The sequence below is a fragment of the Salvelinus fontinalis genome, chromosome 19 (assembly GCF_029448725.1).
Source record: "Salvelinus fontinalis isolate EN_2023a chromosome 19, ASM2944872v1, whole genome shotgun sequence".
NCBI lineage: Eukaryota > Metazoa > Chordata > Actinopteri > Salmoniformes > Salmonidae > Salvelinus > Salvelinus fontinalis.
In genome coordinates, this window is record NC_074683.1 from 24,800,616 (window position 1) to 24,825,267 (window position 24,652).

The 24,652-nt window shown below is 45.4% G+C and overlaps 1 protein-coding gene across 1 annotated transcript in view; it reads left to right on the top strand.

The window, feature by feature from the left end:
* Positions 1-23,088, top strand: part of LOC129816545 (dual specificity calcium/calmodulin-dependent 3',5'-cyclic nucleotide phosphodiesterase 1A-like) — a 97,554-nt gene extending 74,466 nt beyond the window's left edge. Inside the window, exons 7-16 of the mRNA XM_055871126.1 lie at positions 11,240-11,380; positions 11,506-11,606; positions 12,399-12,524; positions 15,919-16,020; positions 16,834-16,954; positions 17,225-17,306; positions 21,440-21,560; positions 21,897-22,084; positions 22,237-22,518; positions 22,888-23,088. Of these exons, the coding sequence (XP_055727101.1) occupies positions 11,240-11,380; positions 11,506-11,606; positions 12,399-12,524; positions 15,919-16,020; positions 16,834-16,954; positions 17,225-17,306; positions 21,440-21,560; positions 21,897-22,084; positions 22,237-22,518; positions 22,888-22,943 (1,320 nt within the window). The 3' untranslated portion in view covers positions 22,944-23,088. The remainder of the gene's footprint in view (positions 1-11,239; positions 11,381-11,505; positions 11,607-12,398; positions 12,525-15,918; positions 16,021-16,833; positions 16,955-17,224; positions 17,307-21,439; positions 21,561-21,896; positions 22,085-22,236; positions 22,519-22,887) is intronic.
* The last annotated feature ends 1,564 nt before the right edge of the window (positions 23,089-24,652 follow it).

Consider the following 24,652-nt stretch of genomic DNA (forward strand, 5'->3'; position numbering starts at 1 on the left):
GTGTCTGTCTATCTCTGTGTGTGTGTGTGTGTGTGTGTCTGTCTATCTGTGTGTGTGTGTGTGTGTGTCTGTCTATCTCTGTGTGTGTGTGTGTGTGTGTGTGTCTGTCTCTGTGTGTGTGTGTGTCTGTCTATCTCTCTGTGTGTGTGTCTGTCTATCTCTGTGTGTGTGTCTGTCTATCTCTGTGTGTGTGTGTGTGTGTCTATCTCTGTGTGTGTGTGTGTGTATCTCTGTGTGTGTGTGTGTGTGTGTGTGTATCTCTGTGTGTGTGTGTGTCTGTCTATCTCTGTGTGTGTGTGTGTGTGTGTCTGTCTATCTCTGTGTGTGTGTGTGTGTCTGTCTATCTGTGTGTGTGTGTGTGTGTGTCTATCTCTGTGTGTGTGTGTGTGTGTGTCTGTGTGTGTGTGTGTGTGTGTCTGTCTCTGTGTGTGTGTCTGTCTATCTCTGTGTGTGTGTGTGTGTGTGTATCTCTGTGTGTGTGTGTGTGTGTATCTGTGTGTGTGTGTGTGTGTATCTGTGTGTGTGTGTGTGTGTGTATCTCTGTCTGTCTCTGTGTGTGTGTGTCTGTCTATCTCTGTGTGTGTGTGTGTGTCTGTCTATCTCTGTGTGTGTGTGTGTGTCTGTCTATCTCTGTGTGTGTGTGTGTGTGTCTATCTCTGTGTGTGTGTGTGTGTGTCTATCTCTGTGTGTGTGTGTGTGTGTGTCTGTGTGTGTGTGTGTGTGTGTGTGTCTGTCTCTGTGTGTGTGTCTGTCTATCTCTGTGTGTGTGTGTGTGTGTGTATCTCTGTGTGTGTGTGTGTGTGTGTATCTGTGTGTGTGTGTGTGTGTGTATCTGTGTGTGTGTGTGTGTGTGTATCTCTGTCTGTCTCTGTGTGTGTGTGTCTGTCTATCTCTGTGTGTGTGTGTGTGTCTGTCTATCTCTGTGTGTGTGTGTGTGTGTCTATCTCTGTGTGTGTGTGTGTGTGTCTATCTCTGTGTGTGTGTGTGTCTCTATCTCTGTGTGTGTGTGTGTCTATCTCTGTGTGGTGTGTGTGTCTATCTCTGTGTGTGTGTGTGTGTCTATCTCTGTGTGTGTGTGTGTGTCTATCTCTGTGTGTGTGTGTGTGTGTCTATCTCTGTGTGTGTGTGTGTGTGTCTATCTCTGTGTGTGTGTGTGTGTGTGTGTCTATCTCTGTGTGTGTGTGTGTGTGTGTGTGTGTGTGTCTAGCTCTGTGTGTGTGTGTCTATCTCTGTGTGTGTGTGTGTGTGTGTGTCTAGCTCTGTGTGTGTGTGTGTGTGTGTGTGTGTGTGTAAGTGCATCTATCTGTGTGCGTGTGTGTGTCTGGGTGTGTGTGTGTAAGTGCATCTATCTCTGTGTGTGTGTCACGTAGAGAAGGCCAGAAGGCTAAACTGGAAAACCTAACCTCTATCAAAATAAAAAGATGGCGGAGCCGCAAAGTTCTTCTGTGCAAAGGTATTTATTTACAAGGTGATTCCGGAACAAAACAGTACTGCCATCAAACGTCTACCTTATGGTACAGCTTAAAAACAATGCTGCCCCATCCACAGCTCAATCCAAAATGCCTCTCATGAACTGAAAGAGAGGCTCCTTTTGTAGGGCTAGCCCCTCCCCTCAGAACAATTAATTCTAATTAATTAAGCAATTAACTATACAAACCTACATTTTCCATTAACTAAACCTACTAAAGGAAATACATTGCAACATGTTTTTTAAACAATACCACAACATAACATTTACAACATTACATCACTACTGACAGTATCTTTCAATATGCCCATTTACATTAATTAACCATTTGGGACAGGCACTATAAAGTCAGCCCAATCCCTTAGCTCGGGTCCTTTTCCAGCATACCCAGAAGCTACTGAGATGGAGAGAGAGAGAGGAACAGAACGAACAAACAAACGCTCATCCACAACATTGATAAGTATAATAAATATTGCATATCTTAAATATGAACACTGACAAGTATGAAATGTATGTACTAAGACAGAAGTTAATTTGTGTGTCGACCCACATTGTTAACTTATCTTATAACGGAGCAGGGAGGAGTGATGAATGTGTGCGTGCGTTAAAGAACCAAATGCTGCCCGCGGCCAGTGACGGACTTCTACGTCACATTACCTTCCTCCTCTCCTGAAGCGACCAGGTTCGGGAGCCTTGATAGGTAGTCCGCCGTGACGTTTTCCTTTCCTGCCTTGTGACGGACACAGAACCTGAAGGGCTGGAGCTCCAGATACCTCTGGTCACACGAGAATTCCGGTCCTTCATGGTCTGGATCCAGGTCAGTGCTCTGTGGTCCGTGTGTAGTTCAAATTCCCTCCCAAGAAGGTAGTAACGGAGGCTATCTAGGGCCCACTTTATAGCCAGGCACTCCTTCTCGATTGTAGAATACCTGGTTTCCCTGGGCAACAGCTTCCGACTCAGGTACAGCACAGGAAGCTCTTCTCCTGACTCCCCTTGGGCCAGTACAGCTCCAATTCCCACAGCCGAAGCATCCACCTGCACGAGAAACCGCTTCTGAAAATCAGGGGTCTGGAGAACAGGAAATGAGCACAGTCGGTTTTTCAGTATCATGAAGGCTTCCTCACACTCCTCAGTCCACTTCACAGGGTTGCTGGCCACCTTTGAAGTGAGGTTGGTCAGAGGGACAGCAATGGTCGAAAACTGCGGAATGAATCTCCGGTACCACCCTGCCAGACCTAGGAAGGACTTCACCTGTGTCTTGGTTCTGGGTTGAGGGCTGTTCCTGATGGACTCCACTTTGTCCACCTGAGGCCGAACTTCACCTTTACCCAGCTGGTAACCCAGGTACTTTGTCTCCTGTTTCGCCCACTCACACTTCAGGAGGTTAAGCGTGAGGCCTGCATCATGGATCCCAGGACTCTGCTAAGATGCTGTATGTGCTCCTCCTAGGAGTGGCTGTAGATCACCACGTCGTCCAAGTAAGCAGCACAGTAATCGTCACAGTCCTGGAGGACCTTGTCCATCAGCCTCTGGAAAGTCGCAGGGGCCCCATGGAGGCCAAACGGCATGACCTTGAACTGGAACAGGCCCATCGGCGTCCGGAATGCAGTGTAGGCCTTGGATTGTTCATGCAGGGGCACCTGCCAGTACCCTTTGCAGAGATCCAATGTGGTGATGTAATGAGCTCTACCTATTCTCTCCAGTAAGTCGTCAATGCGGGGCATGGGATAGGCATCAAACTGGGAGATAGCATTCACCTTACGGAAGTCCATGCAGACGCGCAAAGAGCCATCCTTCTTTGGGATAATGACAATAGGGCTGCTCCATTCACTTGAAGATGGCTCGACAACATCCATTTCTATCATGGTGTGGACCTCTTCCTTGAGGGCTACCACCAGCCTCTCAGGCACACGGTAAGGATGCTGGCGGACAGGGTTCTGGCCAGGCTTCAAACGAATGACGTGTTCTAGGACTTTGGTTCTTCCTGGTCTCTGACTGAAGAGGGCCGGATACTTGCCAAACAGCTGCTTCAGCTCATCTTGCTTGTCTTCTTCCAGGTGAGCCAGTATGACCTCTGCTCGTTCTTTCCATGCCTCTGTGACCCCATCCGACTCATCCTCTTCTTCTACTCTGCGGACCAGAAAGGACTTTCCCTTGGAGAGTTCCTCTTTCTCCTCCCAGGCCTTGAGAAGGTTCACATGGTAGGTTTGCTTCTTCTTACCCTTGTCCGAGTGCAGCACCTCGTAGGTCACCGGGCCCATCTTCCTCCCGATTAGGTACGGTCCTTGCCACTGCGCAAGGAGCTTGCTGGTAGACGAGGGAAGGAGGAGCAGGACTTTCTGTCCTGGCTCAAACTCTCTGTGGCGAGCGTGCTGGTCATACCCTCTCTTCTGAGCCTTCTGGGCTTGCTGAAGGTTTGCCCTAGCTTCCTCTCGGTACCGTTCCAACCTCTCTCGCATCTGGAGGACAAACTGGACAATCCCCTGTCCTGAGGTAGCTACTGGGGAACCTTCCCAGCACTTCTTCAGCAGGTCCAGTGGTCCTTGCACTGGCCATCCATAGAGGAGTTCGAATGGCGAGAAACCTGTCGATGCCTGAGGCACCTCCCTGTAAGCAAAAAGCAGAAAGGGTAACCACTTATCCCAGTCTTTACCAGTGTCAGCCACAAACTTCCTCAGCATGTTCTTGAGCGTTTGATTGAATCTCTCTACGAGCCCATCCGTTTGGGGGTGGTAGGGAGTGGTCCTCAAGCCTTTAATGCCCAGCTGTTGGTGGAGTTCAACCATCAGTCGCGAGGTGAAGTTTGTCCCTTTGTCCGTCAGGATTTCATCTGGGATTCCTACACGAGAGAAGAGCTGAACAAGAGCACTGATTATTTTTGGAGTGGTTATGGAACGGAGTGGGAAGGCTTCTGGGAACCGGGTGGCATAGTCACAAATCACCAATATATACTTGTAACCTGCGCTACTCTTCTCCAAGGGTCCAACAATGTCCATTGCAATTCTCTTGAATGGGGTAGAGATAACTGGCAGTGAACAGAGGAGCCCGGTCAGACCTACGGACAGCACTGGTTTTCTGGCACGTGGGGCATGACTTGCAGTAGGTTTGTACATCAGTATACATGGAGGGCCAAAAGAAACGGGAGCCTAGCCTAAGATAGGTCTTATGTTGCCCAAGATGACATGCCCATGGAACTGTATGTGCAAGGTTGAGAACAAGTGGTTTACAGGTAGATGGCACCACCAACTTCCTGCTATCTGCCTCTGACCCAAGGTAGGGTATTTGGTTGTCTACCGTGTAAATCCCCCCACATGAAGATTGACTATCCCCAGCTAAGGCCTTGTCAAACAAACATTTCAAGGTTGCATCAGACTTCTGCAGTGTAGCAAAATTTTGCGGAACATCCCATTGCACCTCTAACCCAGACACATCAGCAACAGGTACAGGGGTTCCCACATACTTCTCAAGGCGCCACTGGCGGCGTGACTTTCTGGGCCCTTTGGTTCCCCCCTCGCACAGACTATCACACAAGTCAGGCAGAGGTTGTAAACCAGCTTTGGCCTGGGCACGAGTGACAACTGAACATGACACCTGAACATCAGACTGGCAAACTGACTGCTCATATAGCTGACCCCCCACACTTCCCAACAGATCAGAGAGTACAGGCACATCCCTCCCCAAAATCATCTCAAAAGGTAATTTCTCCATTACCCCAACTTTGAGGAGTTATTTCTGACCCTGAATCTCAACTGTGAGCTCAGCTGTGGGCTGCTGTAACTGGTCACCATTAACACATTGGATCAGTGTCTGATGACCGTAATCAATATCATTAACAGGTACATTACCTTTTCTGATCAATGACAGGGAACTGCCGGTGTCAATCATTGCAGTAAGACTTTTACCATTCACTTTTACAGGTACCAAGCCTGACCCTTCCCGAGTCTGTCTATTCTGAACACCATCCCCCTCTCTAGGTACATAACAGTAACCTGAGAGCTTGGATTTACGTAGGGGACACATTGAAGCTTTGTGCCCCTGCTGCCGGCAGTAAAAACAGGTCAGACCCCTCCCATCAGAGCAAACTACATGATCCCTAACCTCCCTCCTCCCAGACACATAACCCCCAGAGTTACCTCCACCATCTCTGGCGTCTCTGATGTCCCGTGTGTCTCTGAGACTCCTTGGAGCGGGTGCTGCAGGTCGTGGTGGGCCCCCTTTACGTGCATTAAGGTATTGCAGTGCAAGCTTGGCCGCCATATGCCCGTCCTTGGGCTCGTGCTCTCGGACCCAGGTTCGAATGTCGTATGGGAGAACTTGTAGAAGTTGCTCGAGGATGATGACCTCACCGATTTCATCCTGTGTCTTCTCTTCCGGTCGAACCCATCGTCGGTAGAGACCCTTGAGGCGGTGGTACGTCTGTTGGCGACTCACCCGATGGCGTTGATGCAGCTCTGAAGCGTTGACGGTAGGTCTCCGGTGAGATATCGAACTTCACCAGCAGCGCTTCCTTCAAGCCCTTGTAGACATTGGACAGCCCCTCATCCATTGCTGTGTAAGCCTCTAAGGCCTTGCCCGTGAGCAATGGGACAAGCCTGCAGGCCCACTCTACCTCAGGCCACTGCCACGTCTTAGCCATGCGCTCAAACCTCACCAGGTAGTTTTCAATGTCCTCCCCCTGCTGGTATGAGGGCATCTTTGGCTCCTTCCTCAGGAATGCTGGAAGATGGACGTTAACACTGCTGGACTGGTCTCCTGGTGCTGGCCTCATTACTGCTTGGGGAGCCTGCAGTGGAGTTGAAGTCCCTGCTGCGTCGAGCCTTTGTCGTCCTGGTGTTGGCAGACCCAATCTTGGGCTCTCACTGACGAGTTCCGCTTGGTGAGGAGCTGTGAGGATAGATTGGCGTAGACCCCGTAACTCCTGCTTGAGGTCTTCGTCCCTCCTCTCAAGGCAGGTAAAAAGTTGTTGGAAAAGAGCTACCATGGTTGGGTGTGGTTCTGGTCCCCCAACTGGTCCTTCAGTCAGCTGATCTTTTATGGCTGTATATGCTGGTTCAACCGGTAGCTCACATGGTTCTGGTTGTGTTTGGCCCCTTGGTCGGGCTCCTAGTTCTCCATACTTGACCTCTTCTTCACCAGACGATACCATGGTATTCCACCCCAGTTCAACTTCAGGTACCTTTTCTGCCAGTTGATGCTGCTGCTGAGAACGTAATCCTGTACGCATTCCTTTACCTCTCTTGTTGGAATTCACTGATTTGCGGTGCGCCATCCCACCACTGCCACCATATATCACGTAGAGTAGGCCAGAAGGCTAAACTGGAAAACCTAACCTCTATCAAAATAAAAAGATGGCGGAGCCGCAAAGTTCTTCTGTGCAAAGGTGTTTATTTACAAGGTGATTCCGGAACAAAAACAACAGTACTGCCATCAAACGTCTACCTTATGGTACAGCTTAAAAACAATGCTGCCCCATCCACAGCTCAATCCAAAATGCCTCTCTCATGAACTGAAAGAGAGGCTCCTTTTGTAGGGCTAGCCCCTCCCCTCAGAACAATTAACACTAATTAATTAAGCAATTAACTATACAAACCTACATTTTCCATTAACTAAACCTACTAAAGGATATACATTGCAACACGTTTTTTAAACAATACCACAACATAACATTTACAACATTACATCACTACTGACAGTATCTTTCAATATGCCCATTTACATTAATGAGCCATTTGGGACAGGCACTATAAAGTCAGCCCAATCCCTTAGCTCGGGTCCTTTTCCAGCATACCCAGAAGCTACAGAGATGGAGAGAGAGAGGAACAGAATGAACAAACAAAGCGCTCATCCACAACATTGATAAGTATAATAAATATTGCATATCTTAAATATGAACACTGACAAGTATGAAATGTATGTACTAAGACAGAAGTTAATTTGTGTGTCGACCCACATTGTTAACTTATCTTATAACGGAGCAGGGAGGAGTGATGAATGTGTGCGTGCGTTAAAGAACCAAATGCTGCCCGCGGCCAGTGACGGACTTCTACGTCACAGTGTGTAAGTGCATCTATCTCTGTGTGTGAGGGCATCTATCTCTGTGTGTGAGGGCATCTATCTCTGTGTGTGAGGGCATCTATCTCTGTGTGTGAGGGCATCTATCTCTGTGTGTGAGGGCATCTATCTCTGTGTGTGAGGGCATCTATCTCTGTGTGTGTGAGGGCATCTATCTCTGTGTGTGTGAGGGCATCTATCTCTGTGTGTGAGAGCATCTATCTCTGTGTGTTAGGGCATCTATCTGTGTGTGTGTGTGTGTTAGTGCATCTATCTGTGTGTGTGAGGGCATCTATCTGTGTGTGTGTGAGTGCATCTATCATTGTGTGTGTAAGTGCCTCTATCTGTGTGTGTGTGAGTGCATCTATCTCTGTGTGTGTGTGTGCGTGTGCGTGTGCGTGTGCGTGCGTGTGTGTGTGTGTGTGTGTGTGTGTGTGTGTGTGTGTGTGCGTCTGGGTGTGTGTGTAAGGACATCTATCTCTGTGTGTGTGAGGGCATCTATCTCTGTGTGTGTGAGGGCGTCTATCTCTGTGTGTGTGAGGGCGTCTATCTCTGTGTGTTAGTGCATCTATCTGTGTGTGTTAGTGCATCTATCTGTGCGTGTGTGTGTGCATGCGTGGGTATTGTGTGTGTGTGTCTCCCTCTGTCGTCTGTTCTACACCACAGGCCTCTGGGTGCCTCGTGAAGACATTGTTTAACACTCCAACCTCACGCTGTTCTGTTCTTTGTCCTCATCTCTTTGTCTGCTTTTAGAGGAGAGTTTGTACGTCCTCTGTTAGATGAGTGGTGAGAATATCACCGACACTTACTGTGCTTTGATTCCAATTTGAGGATAATCTTTTCATTAATATGATCATATGGTTGGACTTTACTTGAACGCTCTGTCATAAGGGCTACATAACACTAGATAACACTAGATGACATAACTAAGAGCAGGGCCCAGAACACACAGCAGGGCTTGAGGCATGTAGTAATCTTATGTAGCCGTAATGTGTTACAGATCATACAACAGTGACCCTCTATTCCAAGTCATATTGTTTGTAGCCCCACCTTGTGAATCCATCAATACCCGATCTATACAGGTTTATATTACTGCCACTTCAGCCATGTCACCTACAGATAGTCGCCTATAGATAGGTCGTGTTCCACTGCTCAGACGTTGCATGGACTGTGCCGTCGGGCACCAGATTGCTGTAACATATGATGTGGTTAGCTGATATAAAATACCTATCCAGGTGTTGTAAGATATGGCATATGTCAGCAAAAAATGTCTGAGCAGAGGAACAGGACCATAGTCACCCATAGATAGTCACCTACTATATATATAGTCACCTACAGATAGTCACCTACTGTATATATAGTCACCTACAGATAGTCCCCTACTGTATATATAGTCACCTACAGATAGTCACCTAATGATAGTCACCCATAGATAGTCACGTACTATATATATAGTTACCTACAGACAGTCACCTACTGTATATATAGTCACCTACAGATAGTCCCCTACTGTATATATAGTCACCTAATGATAGTCACCCATAGATAGTCGCCTACAGATAGTCCCCCATAGATAGTCGCCTACAGATAGTCACCCATAGATAGTCGCCTACAGATAGTCCCCCATAGATAGTCGCCTACAGATAGTCACCCATAGATAATCACCTACAGATAGTCACCCATAGATAGTCGCCTACAGATAGTTCCCTACTGTATATATAGTCACCCATAGATAGTCGCCTACAGATAGTGGATTTAGGAAGAGCAGTGTTCTGGGCCATGCTCTGCTCTTAGTCTGATTAAACAATTGAAGTTAAGCTTGCACACAAGCTACAGTACATGTACACGAAGCCCCACACGTGTATCTCTTTATCTCTCCAGCTTCATTGTAGAAAAGCGAATTCCTGCACACATAACAATTTGGACAATAAACAACGTGCAGATGTAATACAGTATATTGCAGGAGTGTGCAGGAGTTATCTTTTCTGTAATGAAGTCGGTGATGTGCGTGATAACATTTCACTTCTCTCTCTCCAGTTGCCTGGAACCCACTGTGTTAGTGGTTGTCTGTGGTGAAACTGGCCCTCCATGACCCAGCACAGAGCCAATCACCTTCTAGTTGTTCATCTAGCTGAAACTTTGAGCTCTGGCTTCTGTTTCTGTCTTTTTAAAATTGTGATCTTTGACTAAAAGACCGAATATACTTGATTTTTACAATTATTTTGGGGGTGGAGTGCATCCCATTTTTACAATTTATCAGGCAGACCTAACCCAGATACCAGTGTCTTAACCTCCCTATTCTAACCCAGATTCCAGTGTCAACTCTGGTGTCTTAACCTCTCTGTTCTAACCCAGATTCCAGTGTCTTAACCTTTCTGTTCTAACCCAGATTCCAGTGTCATCACTGGTGTCTTAACCTCTCTGTTCTAACCCAGATACATCTCTGGTGTCTTGTGTGTGTGTCTTAACCACTGGTATCTGGTCATCTCTGGTGTCTTAACCTCTCTGTTCTAACCCAAATTCCAGTGTCAACGCTGGTGTCTTAACCTCTCTGTTCTAACCCAGATTCCAGTGTCTTAACCTCTCTGTTCTAACCCAGTTACCAGTGTCATCACTGGTGTCTTAACCTCCCTGTTCTAACCCAGATACGTTCTAACCCAGATATGTTCTAACCCAGATACCAGTGTCATCTCTGGTGTCTTAACCTCCCTGTTCTAACCCAGATACCAGTGTCATCTCTGGTGTCTTAACCTCCCTGTTCTAACCCAGATACCAGTGTCTTAACCTCTCTGTTCTAACCCAGATACCAGTGTCTTAACCTCTCTGTTCTAACCCAGATACCAGTGTCATCTCTGGTGTCTTAACCTCCCTGTTCTAACCCAGATACCAGTGTCTTAACCTCTCTGTTCTAACCCAGATACCAGTGTCTTAACCTCTCTGTTCTAACCCAGATACCAGTGTCATCTCTGGTGTCTTAACCTCCCTGTTCTAACCCAGATACCAGTGTCTTAACCTCTCTGTTCTAACCCAGATACCAGTGTCATCTCTGGTGTCTTAACCTCCCTGTTCTAACCCAGATACCAGTGTCTTAACCTCTCTGTTCTAACCCAGATACCAGTGTCTTAACCTCCCTGTTCTAACCCAGATACCAACCTCCCTGTTCTAACCCAGATACCAGTGTCATCTCTGGTGTCTTAACCTCCCTGTTCTAACCCAGATACCAGTGTCATCTCTGGTGTCTTAACCTCCCTGTTCTAACCCAGATACCAGTGTCTTAACCTCTCTGTTCTAACCCAGATACCAGTGTCTTAACCTCTCTGTTCTAACCCAGATACCAGTGTCTTAACCTCCCTGTTCTAACCCAGATACCAGTGTCTTAACCTCCCTGTTCTAACCCAGATACCAGTGTCATCTCTGGTGTCTTAACCTCCCTGTTCTAACCCAGATACCAGTGTCATCTCTGGTGTCATAACCTCCCTATTCAGATACCAGTGTCATCTTTTTTTTTTTTTTTATCTTTATTAACTAGGCAAGTCAGTTAAGAACAAATTCTTATTTTCAATGACAGCTTAGGAACAGTGGCCTTATTCAGGGGCAGAACAACAGATTTTTACCTTGTCAGCTTGGGGATTTGATCTTGCAACCTTTCGGTTACTAGTCCAATGCTCTAACCACTAGGCTACCTGCCGCTGGTGTCTTAACCTCCCTGTTCTTCCCCAGATTCCAGTGTCATCTCTGGTGTCCTTCGTAGAGGCTCTAGAGGTGGGCTACAGCAAACACAGAAACCCCTACCACAACCTGATCCACGCTGCTGACGTCACACAGACAGCACACTATCTGATGCTCCACACTGGCATTATGGTGAGTCTGTCACACACACACACGTTCGTGCAATGAATTATCCCCCAGCATCATACACAAATCAAAGGACAGGTTCTGATTGTGTTTCTTGTTACCATCTCTCTCTCTCTCCCTCCTTCTCTCAGCACTGGCTCACTGAACTGGACATTCTGGCCATGGTGTTTGCTGCAGCTATCCATGACTTTGAACACACTGGGACAACCAACAACTTTCACATTCAGACCAGGTGAGTGTGCCCGTATTCTTCAGTCAGTAGATATTTTAATTCCTAAGCTACTGTACCACTGATAGTAATTGACCTAATAGACTGATTGATGACTCAACGATAATTATTTATTGCCATTTTCATTCATTCCATCCTATCAATACCAATGTTAAACTGAGATGTCCTTGTATTGTACTTTTAGTACACCACTTGTCTCCCAGACAGACAGACAGTGCAGCCAGTCTGACCCTGACTAATAAATGACAATGGAGCCTGAAGAAAGGAGCATGACCGTATAAAGAACCCATTTAAACAACCCATTAAAGTGAAGTGCACAATAAGAATAATCAATATTGCAGCATTGACCTCAGTGATAACAAGGGATAGCAACGAAAGAGAGACAGAGTGAGAATGTGTGAGAGAGGGAGAGAGATTAAACCCATCACTTAGTTTAAACCTCTGCATGGCTTTCTAGTCTAAGAACAATGATCAGAAAGGCCTCTGGTCCTTTAGACATGAGGGTTGTTGTGTGGTGAGATGGAAAATGAAGGTATTGTTCAAACTCCCCTTCTGTGATTATGTGTTCTAAAATCGCTACCATCTCGAGTTGCTACCATCGCTTTCATAATCACTATAGTAATTTCAAAACTGGTCGGAATGAAGCCGCTTCAACCAGTTTTGCCCACTGGGGTAGTGTTTCCATACAAGTTGGCTACCTGGTAAAGTTATCCAGTCTGGGAAGCCCCATGTGGCACAATGAATAATCACACCTTCGCTTCCCTCTTTTTCTGCTTCTTCTCTTCCTCTCTCCAGGTCAGAGGTGGCCATCCTGTACAATGATCGGTCAGTCCTGGAGAACCACCATGTCAGTGCTGCCTACAGACTTATGCAAGAGGATGAGATGAACATACTGGTCAACCTGTCAAAAGATGACTGGCGGTGAGTTAAGAAAGATTCCTCAGATCCTCAAGCTTTGGGGTTTTAGGCTCGATATCTGTTGACAACTGCTGATGTAAAAAGGGCTTTATAAAATACATTTGATGAATTGATTGAGATCAACACTTCAAAGGATGAAGGGGCAAGAACTGTAACATAACCTGGATACTTAGCCTTCATTTTAGGTTTGGATACGAATGTGGTGTATTTCAATGGAAGACTATTATATAACCTGGATGACAGAGAGAATGTGTCTCAATCAATCAAACTACATGACCAAAAGTATGTGGACATCTACTCATCTCATTCCAAAACCATGGGCATTAATGTGGAGTTGGTTCCCTTATTGCTGCTATAACAGCCACCACTCTTCTGGGAAGGCTTTCCATTAGATGTTGGAACATTGCTGCAGGGACTTGATTCCATTCAGCCACACGAGCATTAGTGAGGTCAGGCACTGATGTTGAGCGATTAGGCCTGGCTCGCAATTCTAATTAATCCTAAAGGTGTTCAATGGGGCTGAGGTCAGGGCTCTGTGTAGGCCAGTGAAGATCTCGACAAACCATTTCTGTATGGACCTCACTTTGTGCACAGGGGCATTGTCATGCTGAAACAGGAAAGGGCTTTCCCTAAACCATTGCCACAACATTGGAAGCACAGAATTGACTAGAATGTCATTGTATGCTGTAGCATTGAGATTTTCCTTCGCTGGAACTAAGGAGCCTGAACCATGAAAAACTGTTCTCATCCACCAAACTTTACAGTTGGCACAATGCGTTCAGGGAGGTACAGATGCAAAATATTTTTTATTGTGAAACAAACAAGAAACACACAAAAAACTGAACTTGAGCATGCATAACTATTCACCCCCTAAAGTCAATACTTTGTGGAGCTACCATTTCTAGCAATTACAGCTGCAAGTCTCTTGGGGTATGTCTCTATAAACTTGGCACATCTAGCCACTGCGATTTTTGCCTATTCTTCAAGACAAAACTGCTTCAGCTCCTTCAAGTTGGATGGGTTCCGCTGGTGTACAGCAATCTTTAATTCATATCACAGATTCTCAATTGGATTGAGGTCTGGGCTTTGACTAGGCCATTCCAAGACATTTAAATGTTTCCCCTTAAACCACTCAGGTGTTGTTTTAGCAGTATGCTTAGGGTCATTGTCCTGCTGGAAGGTGAACTTCCGTCCCAGTCTCAAATCTCTGGAAGACTGAAACATGTTTCCCTCAAGAATTTCCCTGTATTTAGTGCCATCCATCATTCCTTCAATTCTGACGAGTTTCTCAGTCCAAGCCGATGAAAAACATCCCCGCAGCATGATGCTGCCACCACCATGCTTCACTGCACACTGGGGATGGTGTTCTCAGGGTGATGGGAGGTGTTGGGTTTGTGCCAGACATAGTGTTTTCCTTGATGGCCAAAAAGCTACATATTAGTCTCATTTACCAGAGTACCTTCTTCCATATTGTTTGGGGAGTCTCCCACATGCCTTTTGGTGAACACCAAATGTGTTTTCTTATTTTTTTCTTTAAGCAATGGCTTTTTTTCTGGACACTCTTCCATAAAGCCCAGCTCTGTGTAGTGTACAGTTTAAAGTGATCCTATGGACAGATACTCCAATCTCCGCTGTGGAGCTTTGCAGCTCCTTCAGGGTTATCTTTGGCCTCTTTGTTGCCTCTCTGATTAATGCCCTCCTTGCCTGGTCCGTGAGTTTTGGTGGGCGGCCATCTCTTGGCAGGTTTGTTGTGGCCATATTCTTTACATGTTTTAATAATGGATTTAATGGTGCTCCATGGGATGTTCAAAGTTTCAGAATTTTTTTATAACCAAACCCTGATCTGTACTTCTCCACAACTTTGTCTCTGACCTGTTTGTAGAGCTCCTTGGTCTTCATGGTGCCGCTTGCTTGGTGGTGCCACTTGCTAAGTGGTGTTGCAGACTCTGGGGCCTTTCAGAACAGGTGTATATATACTGAGACCATGTGACACTTAGATTGCACACAAGTGGACTTTATTTAACTAATTATGCGACTTCTGAAGGTAGTTGATTGCACCAGATCTTATTTAGGGGCTTTTATAGCAAAGGGGGTGAATACATACATTATGCACGCACCACTTTTCCATTATTTTTTTCATTTCACTTCACCAATTTGGACTATTTTGTGTATGTCCGTTACATAAATCCAAATAAAAATCTATTTAAATGACAGGTTGTAATACAACAAAATAGGAAAAACGCCAAAGGGGATGAATACTTTTGCAAGGCATTGTAGCGTTCTCCTGGCATCCGCCAAACCCAGTTTAGTCTGTCGGACTGCAAGATGGTGAAGCGTGATTCCATCACTCCAGAGAACGCGTTTCCACTGCTTCAGAGTCCAATGGTGGAGTCCAATGGTGGTGAGCTTTACACCACCAACGCTTGGCATTCGCATGGTGATCTTAGGCTTGTGTGCGGCTGCTCGGCCATGGAAACCCATTTCATGAAGCTCCCGACGAACAGTTTTTGTGCTGACGTTGTTTCCAGAGGCAGTAGTAAACGTTGCAACCGAGGACAGACGATTTTTACGCACTACACGCTTCAGCACTCGGCGACCCCGTTCTGTGAGCTTTGTGGCCTACCACTTTGCGGCTGAGCCGTTGTTGCTCCTAGACGTTTTCACTTCACATTAACAGCACTTACAGTTGACCGGGGCAGCTCTAGCAGGGCAGAAATTTGATGAACTGACTTGTTGGAAAGGTGGCATCCTATAACTGTGCCACGTTGAAAGTCACTCAGCTCTCCAGTAAGGCCATTCTACTGCCAATGTTTGTCTATGGAGATTGCATGGCTGTGTGCTCAATTGTGTACACCTGTCAGCAACAGTTGTGGCTGAAATAGCAGAGGAGTGTCCACATACTTTTGTATAGATAGTGTATTTATAAAGCCCTTTTAACATCAGCAGTTGTCACAAAGTGCTTATACAGAAACCCAGCCTAAAACACCAAAGAGCAAGCGATGCAAATGTAGAAGCACATTGGCTAGGAAAAACTCCCTGGAAATGCAGGAACCTAGGAAGAAACCTGGAGAGAAACCAGGCTCTAAGGGGTGGTCAGTCATCTTCTGGCTGTGATTCAGTGATTATGGAAAGTTCCACAGCTCACCCCGATCAGTATGTACTGTATAGAAATGCTATGCTAATGACTGGGGTTTGTCATGAAGAAGCGGTGCTAGACATCACACTGTGTTCTTGTCCTTGAGAATCCAAGAACAGCTGGAGTGGCTAGGTGGAAACTGACCCTGTTCTCCTGTGTGTGTTTCCAGAGAGCTACGGATCCTGATGATTGAGATAGTAATGAGTACAGACATGTCCTGCCATTTCTCTTTCACCTAACTCTAACCTGTCTGTCTGTCAGAGAACTGCGGACCCTGGTGATTGAGATGGTGATGAGTACAGACATGTCCTGCCATTTCCAGCAGATCAAAACCATGAGGAACGCCCTGCAGCAGCCCGAGGGGTGAGTGGACTGTCTCTGGACCCTGACCTACGACCCCTGAACCCTTAGCCCCAACTGCTAAACCCTAACTTCTAACCTATAGCCCCAGCTCTCTGGACCATGCCTTTCATCTTGATCCTTTATGTGTCCCTGTATGATCTATCTATCTATCGATCGATCGATCTATCTATCTATCTATCTATCTATCTATCTATCTATCTATCTATCTATCTATCTATTGTAGTGGTAGTACTGCTACTAGTATGGTTGATAATGGTAATCTCCACAAGGCACATACACTATTTTGCCTTTTGCAGAGCCAACTGATCTGGGTTGACGCTGGATGTGCCTGTAAAATAGTCCAGTCATGGCTCTATCTGATACCATCTTCCTTTCCAAAATTAGATGACCCCCATCAACAGTAGTCATGGATTTCTTATTTTCAATAATACAAATACACCATGACAGCGCAATACACAAGGGGTGGAACAGTGGCAAGGTACCCACAGGACAAACAGAATAATATTAGTCTGAGGAGAGATTAAATAGCATTAATACAACAAAAATTATTCAAAACACACCTTTAGTTTACACCAAAGTTAAACAGATGTATTTTTTCTTCATAATAAGCAGGAGTAATATTCTTAGATCAGAATGACAGCAGACTGTAGATTATTATAATTTAGAAATGTTCACAAGTTGTTCACCCTTTTCACAAGAGACAGACTGACACACATTTTCTGTTTTTACTGAGTTTTGCCTGCCTGCCCGCCTGCCCGCCTGCATGTATGCATTTATGTATTTGTGTTAGCTGATGTACTGTTGTTTCTACAGAGTAGACAAGGCTAAAGCCCTATCTCTGATGCTGCATGCAGCTGACATCAGCCACCCAGCCAAGGCCTGGAAGCTGCACTACCGATGGACACAGGCCCTGATGGAGGAGTTCTTCAGACAGGTACAGTACCAACGTCCCACCCTAAAGTCCCTGACAGATACCATGGGAGAGGGAAACTTGACCACTGTATTATGTATGTATCCTGTATTGCTAAGGATATGGGATACCATTCCAATAGCTTTAGGAATATCTTCACTTGGATCAACTGGATATGTTACATTGAGCATTATGGGTATTGTAGTGAATCATATTACAATATACAGTAGAGACACTCCTGCCATTCTGCATTGATATGGTTATAAAGGCTGGTATTGTTGTTGTTTTTTACAGGGCGATAAGGAGGTTGAGTTAGGGCTGCCATTCTCTCCTCTGTGTGATCGTAAAGCTACCATGATTGCCCAGTCACAAATAGGTGAGCATCACACCCTGTTATTTCCCCCCCTGTGAGCTGTTTCATACAGCTCTGAAGGGTTTGTGTACTCAGACAGGCCATAGCACAAATGCGCCACCATGTGGACATTTGAGAAATGATCAGATGTTTTTCCCTTGCTACGATAAGGCATGGGAAACTTCACTGTCTGTAATTTTTTATTTTTTTATATTTTATTTCACCTTTATTTAACCAGGTAGGCAAATTGAGAACACGTTCTCATTTACAATTGCGACCTGGCCAAGATAAAGCAAAGCAGTTCGACACATACAACAACACATAGTTACACATGGAGTAAAACAAACATACAGTCAATAATACAGTGAAAAATAAGTCTATATACAATATGAGCAAGTGAGGTGAGATAAGGGAGGTGAAGGCAGACAAAATATATATATAAATAAATAAAAATATAAAAAGGCCATGGTGGCGAAGTAAATACAATATAGCAAGTAAAAAAAAGCACTGGAATGGTTGGTTTGCAGTGGAAGAAGGTGCAAAGTAGAGATAGAAATAATGGGGTGCAAAGGAGCAAAATAAATAAATACAGTAGGTAAAGAGGTAGTTGTTTGGGCTAAATTATAGATGGGCTATGTACAGGTGCAGTAATCTATGAGCTGCTCTGACAGCTGGTGCTTAAAGCTAGTGAGGGAGATAAGTGTTTCCAGTTTCAGAGATTTTTGTAGTTCGTTCCAGTCATTGGCAGCAGAGAACTGGAAGGAGAGGCGGCCAAAGGAAGAATTGGTTTTGGGGGTGACCAGAGAGATATACCTGCTGGAGCGCGTGCTACGGGTGGGCGTTGCTATGGTGACCAGCGAGCTGAGATAAGGGGGGACTTTACCTAGCAGGGTCTTGTAGATGACCTGGAGCCAGTGGGTTTGGCGACGAGTGTGAAGCGAGGGCCAGCCAACGAGAACATACAGGTCGCAGTGGTGGGTAGTATATGGGGCTTTGGTGACAAAACGGATGGCACTGTGATAGACTGCATCCAATTTATTGAGTAGGGTTTTGGAGGCTATTTTGTAAATGACATCACCGAAGTCGAGGATTGGTAGGATGGTCAGTTTTACAAGGGTATGTTTGGCAGCATGAGTGAAGGATGCTTTGTTGCGGAATAGGAAGCCGATTCTAGATTTAACTTTGGATTGGAGATGCTTGATGTGAGTCTGGAAGGAGAGTTTACAGTCTAACCAGACACCTAGGTATTTGTAGTTGTCCACATATTCTAAGTCAGAGCCGTCCAGAGTAGTGATGTTGGACAGGCGGGCAGGTGCAGGCAGCGATCGGTTGAAGAGCATGCATTTAGTTTTACTTGTATTTAAGAGCAGTTGGAGGCCACGGAAGGAGAGTTGTATGGCATTGAAGCTCGCCTGGAGGGTTGTTAACACAGTGTCAAAAGAAGGGCCAGAAGTATACAGAATAGTGTCGTCTGCGTAGAGGTGGATCAGAGACTCACCAGCAGCAAGAGCAACATCATTGATGTATACAGAGAAGAGAGTCGGTCCAAGAATTGAACCCTGTGGCACCCCCATAGAGACTGCCAGAGGTCCGGACAACAGACCCTCCGATTTGACACACTGAACTCGATCAGAGAAGTAGTTGGTGAACCAGGCGAGGCAATCATTAGAGAAACCAAGGCTGTCGAGTCTGCCGATGAGGATGTGGTGATTGACAGAGTCAAAAGCCTTGGCCAGGTCAATGAATATGGCTGCACAGTACTGTTTCCTATCGATAGCGGTTAAGATATCGTTTATGACCTTGAGCGTGGCTGAGGTGCACCCATGACCAGCTCTGAAACCAGATTGCATAGCGGAGAAGGTATGGTGGGATTCGAGATGGTCGGTAATCTGTTTGTTGACTTGGCTTTCGAAGACCTTAGAAAGGCAGGGTAGGATAGATATAGGTCTGTAGCTGTTTGGGTCAAGAGTGTCCCCCCCTTTGAAGAGGGGGATAACCGCAGCTGCTTTCCAATCTTTGGGAATCTCAGACGACACGAAAGAGAGGTTGAAAAGGCCGGTAATAGGGGTGGCAACAATTTCAGCAGATAGTTTTAGAAAGAAAGGGTCCAGATTATCTAGCCCGGCTGATTTGTAAGGGTCCAGATTTTGCAGCTCTTTCAGAACATCAGCTGACTGTATTTGGGAGAAAGAGAAATGGGGAAGGCGTGGGCGAGTAGCAGAGGGGAGGCCAGTGCTGTTGACCGGGGTAGGGGTAGCCAGGTGGAAAGCATGGCCAGCCGTAGAAAAATGCTTGTTGAAATTCTCAATTATAGTGGATTTGTCGGTGGTGACAGTGTTTCCTATCTTCAGTGCAGTTGGAAGCTGGGTGGAGGTGTTCTTATTCTCCATGGACTTTACAGTGTCCCAGAACTTTTTTGAGTTTGTGTTGCAGGAAGCAAATTTCTGCTTGAAAAAGCTAGCCTTGGCTTTTCTAATTGCCTGTGTATACTGGTTTCTAGCTTCCCTGAAAAGTTGCATATCACGGGGGCTGTTCGATGCTAATGCAGAACGCCATAGGATGTTTTTCTGTTGGTTAAGGGCAGTCAGGTCAGGAGAGAACCAAGGGCTATATCTGTTCCTGGTTCTAAATTTCTTGAATGGGGCATGCTTATTCAAGAAGGTGAGGAAGGCATTTAAAAAAAATATCCAGGCATCCTCTACTGACGGGATGAGATCAATATCCTTCCAGGATACCTCGGCCAGGTCGATTAGAAAGGCCTGCTCGCTGAAGTGTTTCAGGGAGCGTTTGACAGTGATGAGTGGAGGTCGTTTGATCGCTGACCCATTACGGATACAGGCAATGAGGCAGTGCTCGCTGAGATCTTGGTTGAAAACAGCAGAGGTGTATTTGGAGGGCAAGTTGGTTAGGATGATGTCTATGAGGGTACCCGTGTTTACGGAATTGGGGTGATACCTGGTAGGTTCATTGATAATTTGTGTGAGATTGAGGGCATCAAGCTTAGATTGTAGGATGGCTGGGGTGTTAAGCATGTTCCAAATTAGGTCGCCTAGCAGCACAAGCTCTGAAGATAGATGGGGGGCAATCAGTTCACATATGGTGTCCAGAGCACAGCTGGGGGCAGAGGGTGGTCTATAGCAGGCGGCAATAGTGAGACTTGTTTTTAGAGAGGTGGATTTTTAAAAGTAGAAGTTCAAATTGTTTCGGAACAGACCTGGATAGTAAAACAGAACTCGGCAGGCAATCCTTGCAGTAGATTGCAACACCGCCCCCTTTGGCCGTTCTATCTTGTCTGAAAATCTTGTAGTTAGGGATGAAAATGTCAGAATTTTTGGTGGTCTTCCTAAGCCAGGATTCAGACACGGCTAAAACATCTGGGTTGGCAGAGTGTGCTAAAGCAGTGAACAAAACAAACTTAGGGAGGAGGCTTCTAATGTTAGCATGCCAAGGCTAACCAAGGCTATTACGGTTAAAGAAGTCATCAAAAGAGAGCGCCTGGGGAATAGGAGTGGAGCTAGGTACTGCAGGGCCTGGATTCACCTCTACATCACCAGAGGAACAGAGGAGGAGTAGGATAAGGGTACGGCTAAAAGCTATGAGAATTGGTCGTTTAGAACGTCTAGAACAGAGAGTAAAAGGAGGTTTCTGGGGGTGATAAAATAGCTTCAAGGAATAATGTACAGACAAAGGTATGGTAGGATGTGAATACAGTGGAGGTAAACCTAGGTAATGAGTGATGATGAGAGAGATATTGTCTCTAGAAACATCATTGAAACCAGGTGATGTCATCGCATATGTGGGTGGTGGAACTGAGAGGTTGGATATATAGTGAGCAGGGCTAGAGGCTCTACAGTGAAATAAGCCAATAAACACTAACCAGAACAGCAATGGACAAGGCATATTTACATTAAGGAGAGGCATGCTTAAGTGATCATAAGGGTCCAGTGAGTAGAGGTTGGTTGGGGTCACGGCGATCCAGACAGCTGGCCGGGTAGCTGGCTATCGGTAGCAAGATAACATAGGATGGAGGTCTGTTTTTTTATTTTTTTTTATTATTATTATCATCATAAATTACATTTGCTGTAACATCACACACAGTTTTTTCTCTCCTGTTTCTCTGAAAAGTACAATCATCAGTTTCTCTGTCTGTCTCCCAGGGTTCATTGACTTCATAGTAGAACCCACATTCTCTGTGTTGGTGGACACGACAGAGAAGATCATTACACCTCTCATAGAGGATACCTTAAAGTCACACGACACTGGTGTCCGCAGGTCAAGGTGAGATACATATTATTATAAACTCTGGAAAATCCCAGTTTTCCCGGCTCAGTTTTCCCAGATTAGCATCTCTGACATATTCAAAATGCCTACCAGTATCACCAGTACCACTCTCACTCAGAATTTCTCTGTCTTCTATCTCTATGGTCGTTCTATGTTGTGGAATAAGCAACCAAGTATTACTCCAGTGTTTTCTGTTCTATATAATATGTCCATATTAGGACAGCCACACAAAGAGTTGGTGTCATTGTCATTCTGACTTACGGCGTCAACATATATTTGACAGAATGGACGTAATTTGACAGAGTTTCTGTTGTATGTTGCTTGTTGGTTCAGTTTGACAGGTAGTGGGTCGGTGGTGGAGTCAGTCCAGAGACACAGTGGTCGAGGGTCCAGCCAGGGAGTTGACCAGGGGCTCACTACAGACTATAGCCTGACTGGCATCGACCTGAAACGGGTCAGACACACACTGGCAGAGGTCATCCAACACAACAAAGACAGATGGAAGGAGCTCTCTGTACAAGGTATAGCTGTTGTTGTTGCTCTTTTTCCTTTTTTGTCTTCTTCACTCACCTGAATACCTATCCTTCTTTCAGTGTTCTATGTTCTTTCCATTGTCGGAAGACTATGACATGACAGGTTCGTTCCTGTTGCTTGTGTTATCTCGTTTCTTCAGAGTTGGCGAGGAAAGAGCAAGCTGAGTTGACTTCTGACCCAGAGGAGGAGTCCCTGATGAACACAGAGGTTACGTTGACTCACACCAGCCCTGAGAGACACAGCCAGGAGCTTCAATCAGAGCCCTTCAATGAACTGATGAACAACACAAACACAAACTCCAATAACTCTTCCCAGGAGGACTCAGAGCTGGACCACAGTCCTCACAGGCCCCTGTCACTGTCTGAGGATAAAGAGACAACATCACATGGTTCCATCTCTCCTGAACACCTACCATGGAACGGTAGGAATGCTAGCTAGCGATATGATATGATACAATATACAATATGATATACGACACAATGTACAATACAACAATGCAACATAATGTAGTGGAACGTAACATAACGCAACACAACAACATGCAATGCAATACAACACAATACAACACAGCACAATAGCACAGTGAAACCAACAGTCATGCCTTTTAACAATGCTGTTGCCCTCTCAGTAAGCTATAGCTATGTGGTATTTTTCTCGTTTCTATAATTGTGTTGTCAGTTGCAGCCATCTGTGACCAAGTGTCGAAGAGATAGATAGCTGCTGAGTGGAGGGTTGTCAAGGTTACAGCTGAGTGATGCTGTGTTGTCATGGTAACTGTTGTTGCTTGCAGGAGAAAGCCCTGAGCCAGTCCTTGAGCAGGGGGAGTACTCTCTTCAGAGCCCTTGATTTTGATAGGCTACCCAACAACACTGCCACTTCCTGATTCAACAGGCATTATATTTGTTTTGTTTTTTTATTGTAAAATTGTTCTGATTGATTTTATTGTTATTTATTAAAGATAGGGGTCTTCATGCTCCACTTTTCACCGGAAGTGTTTTTTGTCTATTTTCATTCAGTCTTTATGGTCTATTTATCTGTCTATTTTCATTCGGTCTTTTAGATGGGTCTGCACCATACACACTCACTATATTAGACTGCAAGTGTGAGAATAGGACGGTCACGATAGTTTTCCCAGTTGATCTGTTGACATACACAGATTTGACTCTAGACCAGGCCTGGGCAAAGGCCCGGGGGGCGTATGCGGCCCGCGACCTGATTCAATACGGCCCGCGGAATCATGCTCAGATCACATAAAGAATTTGTGATAGTAAAGTTTTGAAGAACGTATTTGTTGTTCAAATTTAAAGCCCAATGAATACTTGCCTTTCCGTAATGATTTAACTCCCACCGCTTGTGGAACATTTATTTTGAAGGAATGTATAAATAACAACCGCACGAGGCACGAGGACAGACAGTAACTGACAGGATGACACACGTCACAGTTACAAATAGTAGCTAGCTAGAAATTGCGCAAAGAGGAGGTTTTCAAAGAAAAGGAAAGTAGACAATGAATGTAGGGTGTTCCAACAAGAGTGAACATTGAAATATATCTTTATTGAGGTATCAGTGAAAGCTGTGTGCTTAGTGTGCAAAGAGAACATCGCTGTCTTGAAAGACTACAATTTGTCCCGACACTTCTAGACGAAGCATGCAGAGAAATATAGGAATGTCTTCTGGGCAGAGGGCAAGTGCATCAAAAGAGTTGCTTTCTCAGTTGCAAAAGGAGCAAGGACTTTTCACAAAGCTGCATTCAGCAAACGACAGAATTGCGAGAGCTAGCTATGTACTGTCCCACAAAAATGCTAAACATAGCAAGCCATTCGCTAAGGGCGAATTCATTAAAGAATGTTTAATTGACTCTGCAGCAATACTTTGCCCCGACAAGAAAGAGAAGTTTGAAAATGTTTCCCTGTGTGTTGAGGACATCGCAGAGAATATGGAGCAACAATTGAAAGACAAAGTAAAGGATTTCACTTATTTCTCCTTGGCCCTGGATGAGAGCAGTGATGCACGTGACACGGTGCAGTTGTTGATATTCTTACTAGGCATAACCCCAGACTTTGAAGTTACAGAGGAGCTTGCTTCAGTGCAGTCAATGAAGAGCACAACCACAGAAATATTTATTGGAGGAGGTTAATAAGTTTTGAAAAGTTCTCCAGTGTGACCACTGATAGGCGCCCAAACTTGACATTAAAAAACTGGATGCAAGATCAAGTAGCTGAGTTGAACCCAGATCAGATGTATTCCCCCTGCATTGCACTATTCATCAGGAGGTGCTCTGTAAATGTTTTCTGAAAATGAGCCATGTTGTGGATAAAGTCACTAAAGTGGTAAACTTCATAAGAGCAAAATCTATAAACCACAGGCAGTTTGTCTCACTGTTGGAAGAGACAGAGTCGGGTCATGCAGATCTCCCCTACCACACAAATGTGATGTCGCGTCTTTGGCATCATTAAATTGAAGACTGTTATTTTATCAAATCAATTCTCCGTAATTATTATTACGTGATTAAACTAATCATGTAAATGTAATTAACTAGGAAGTTGGGGCACCAA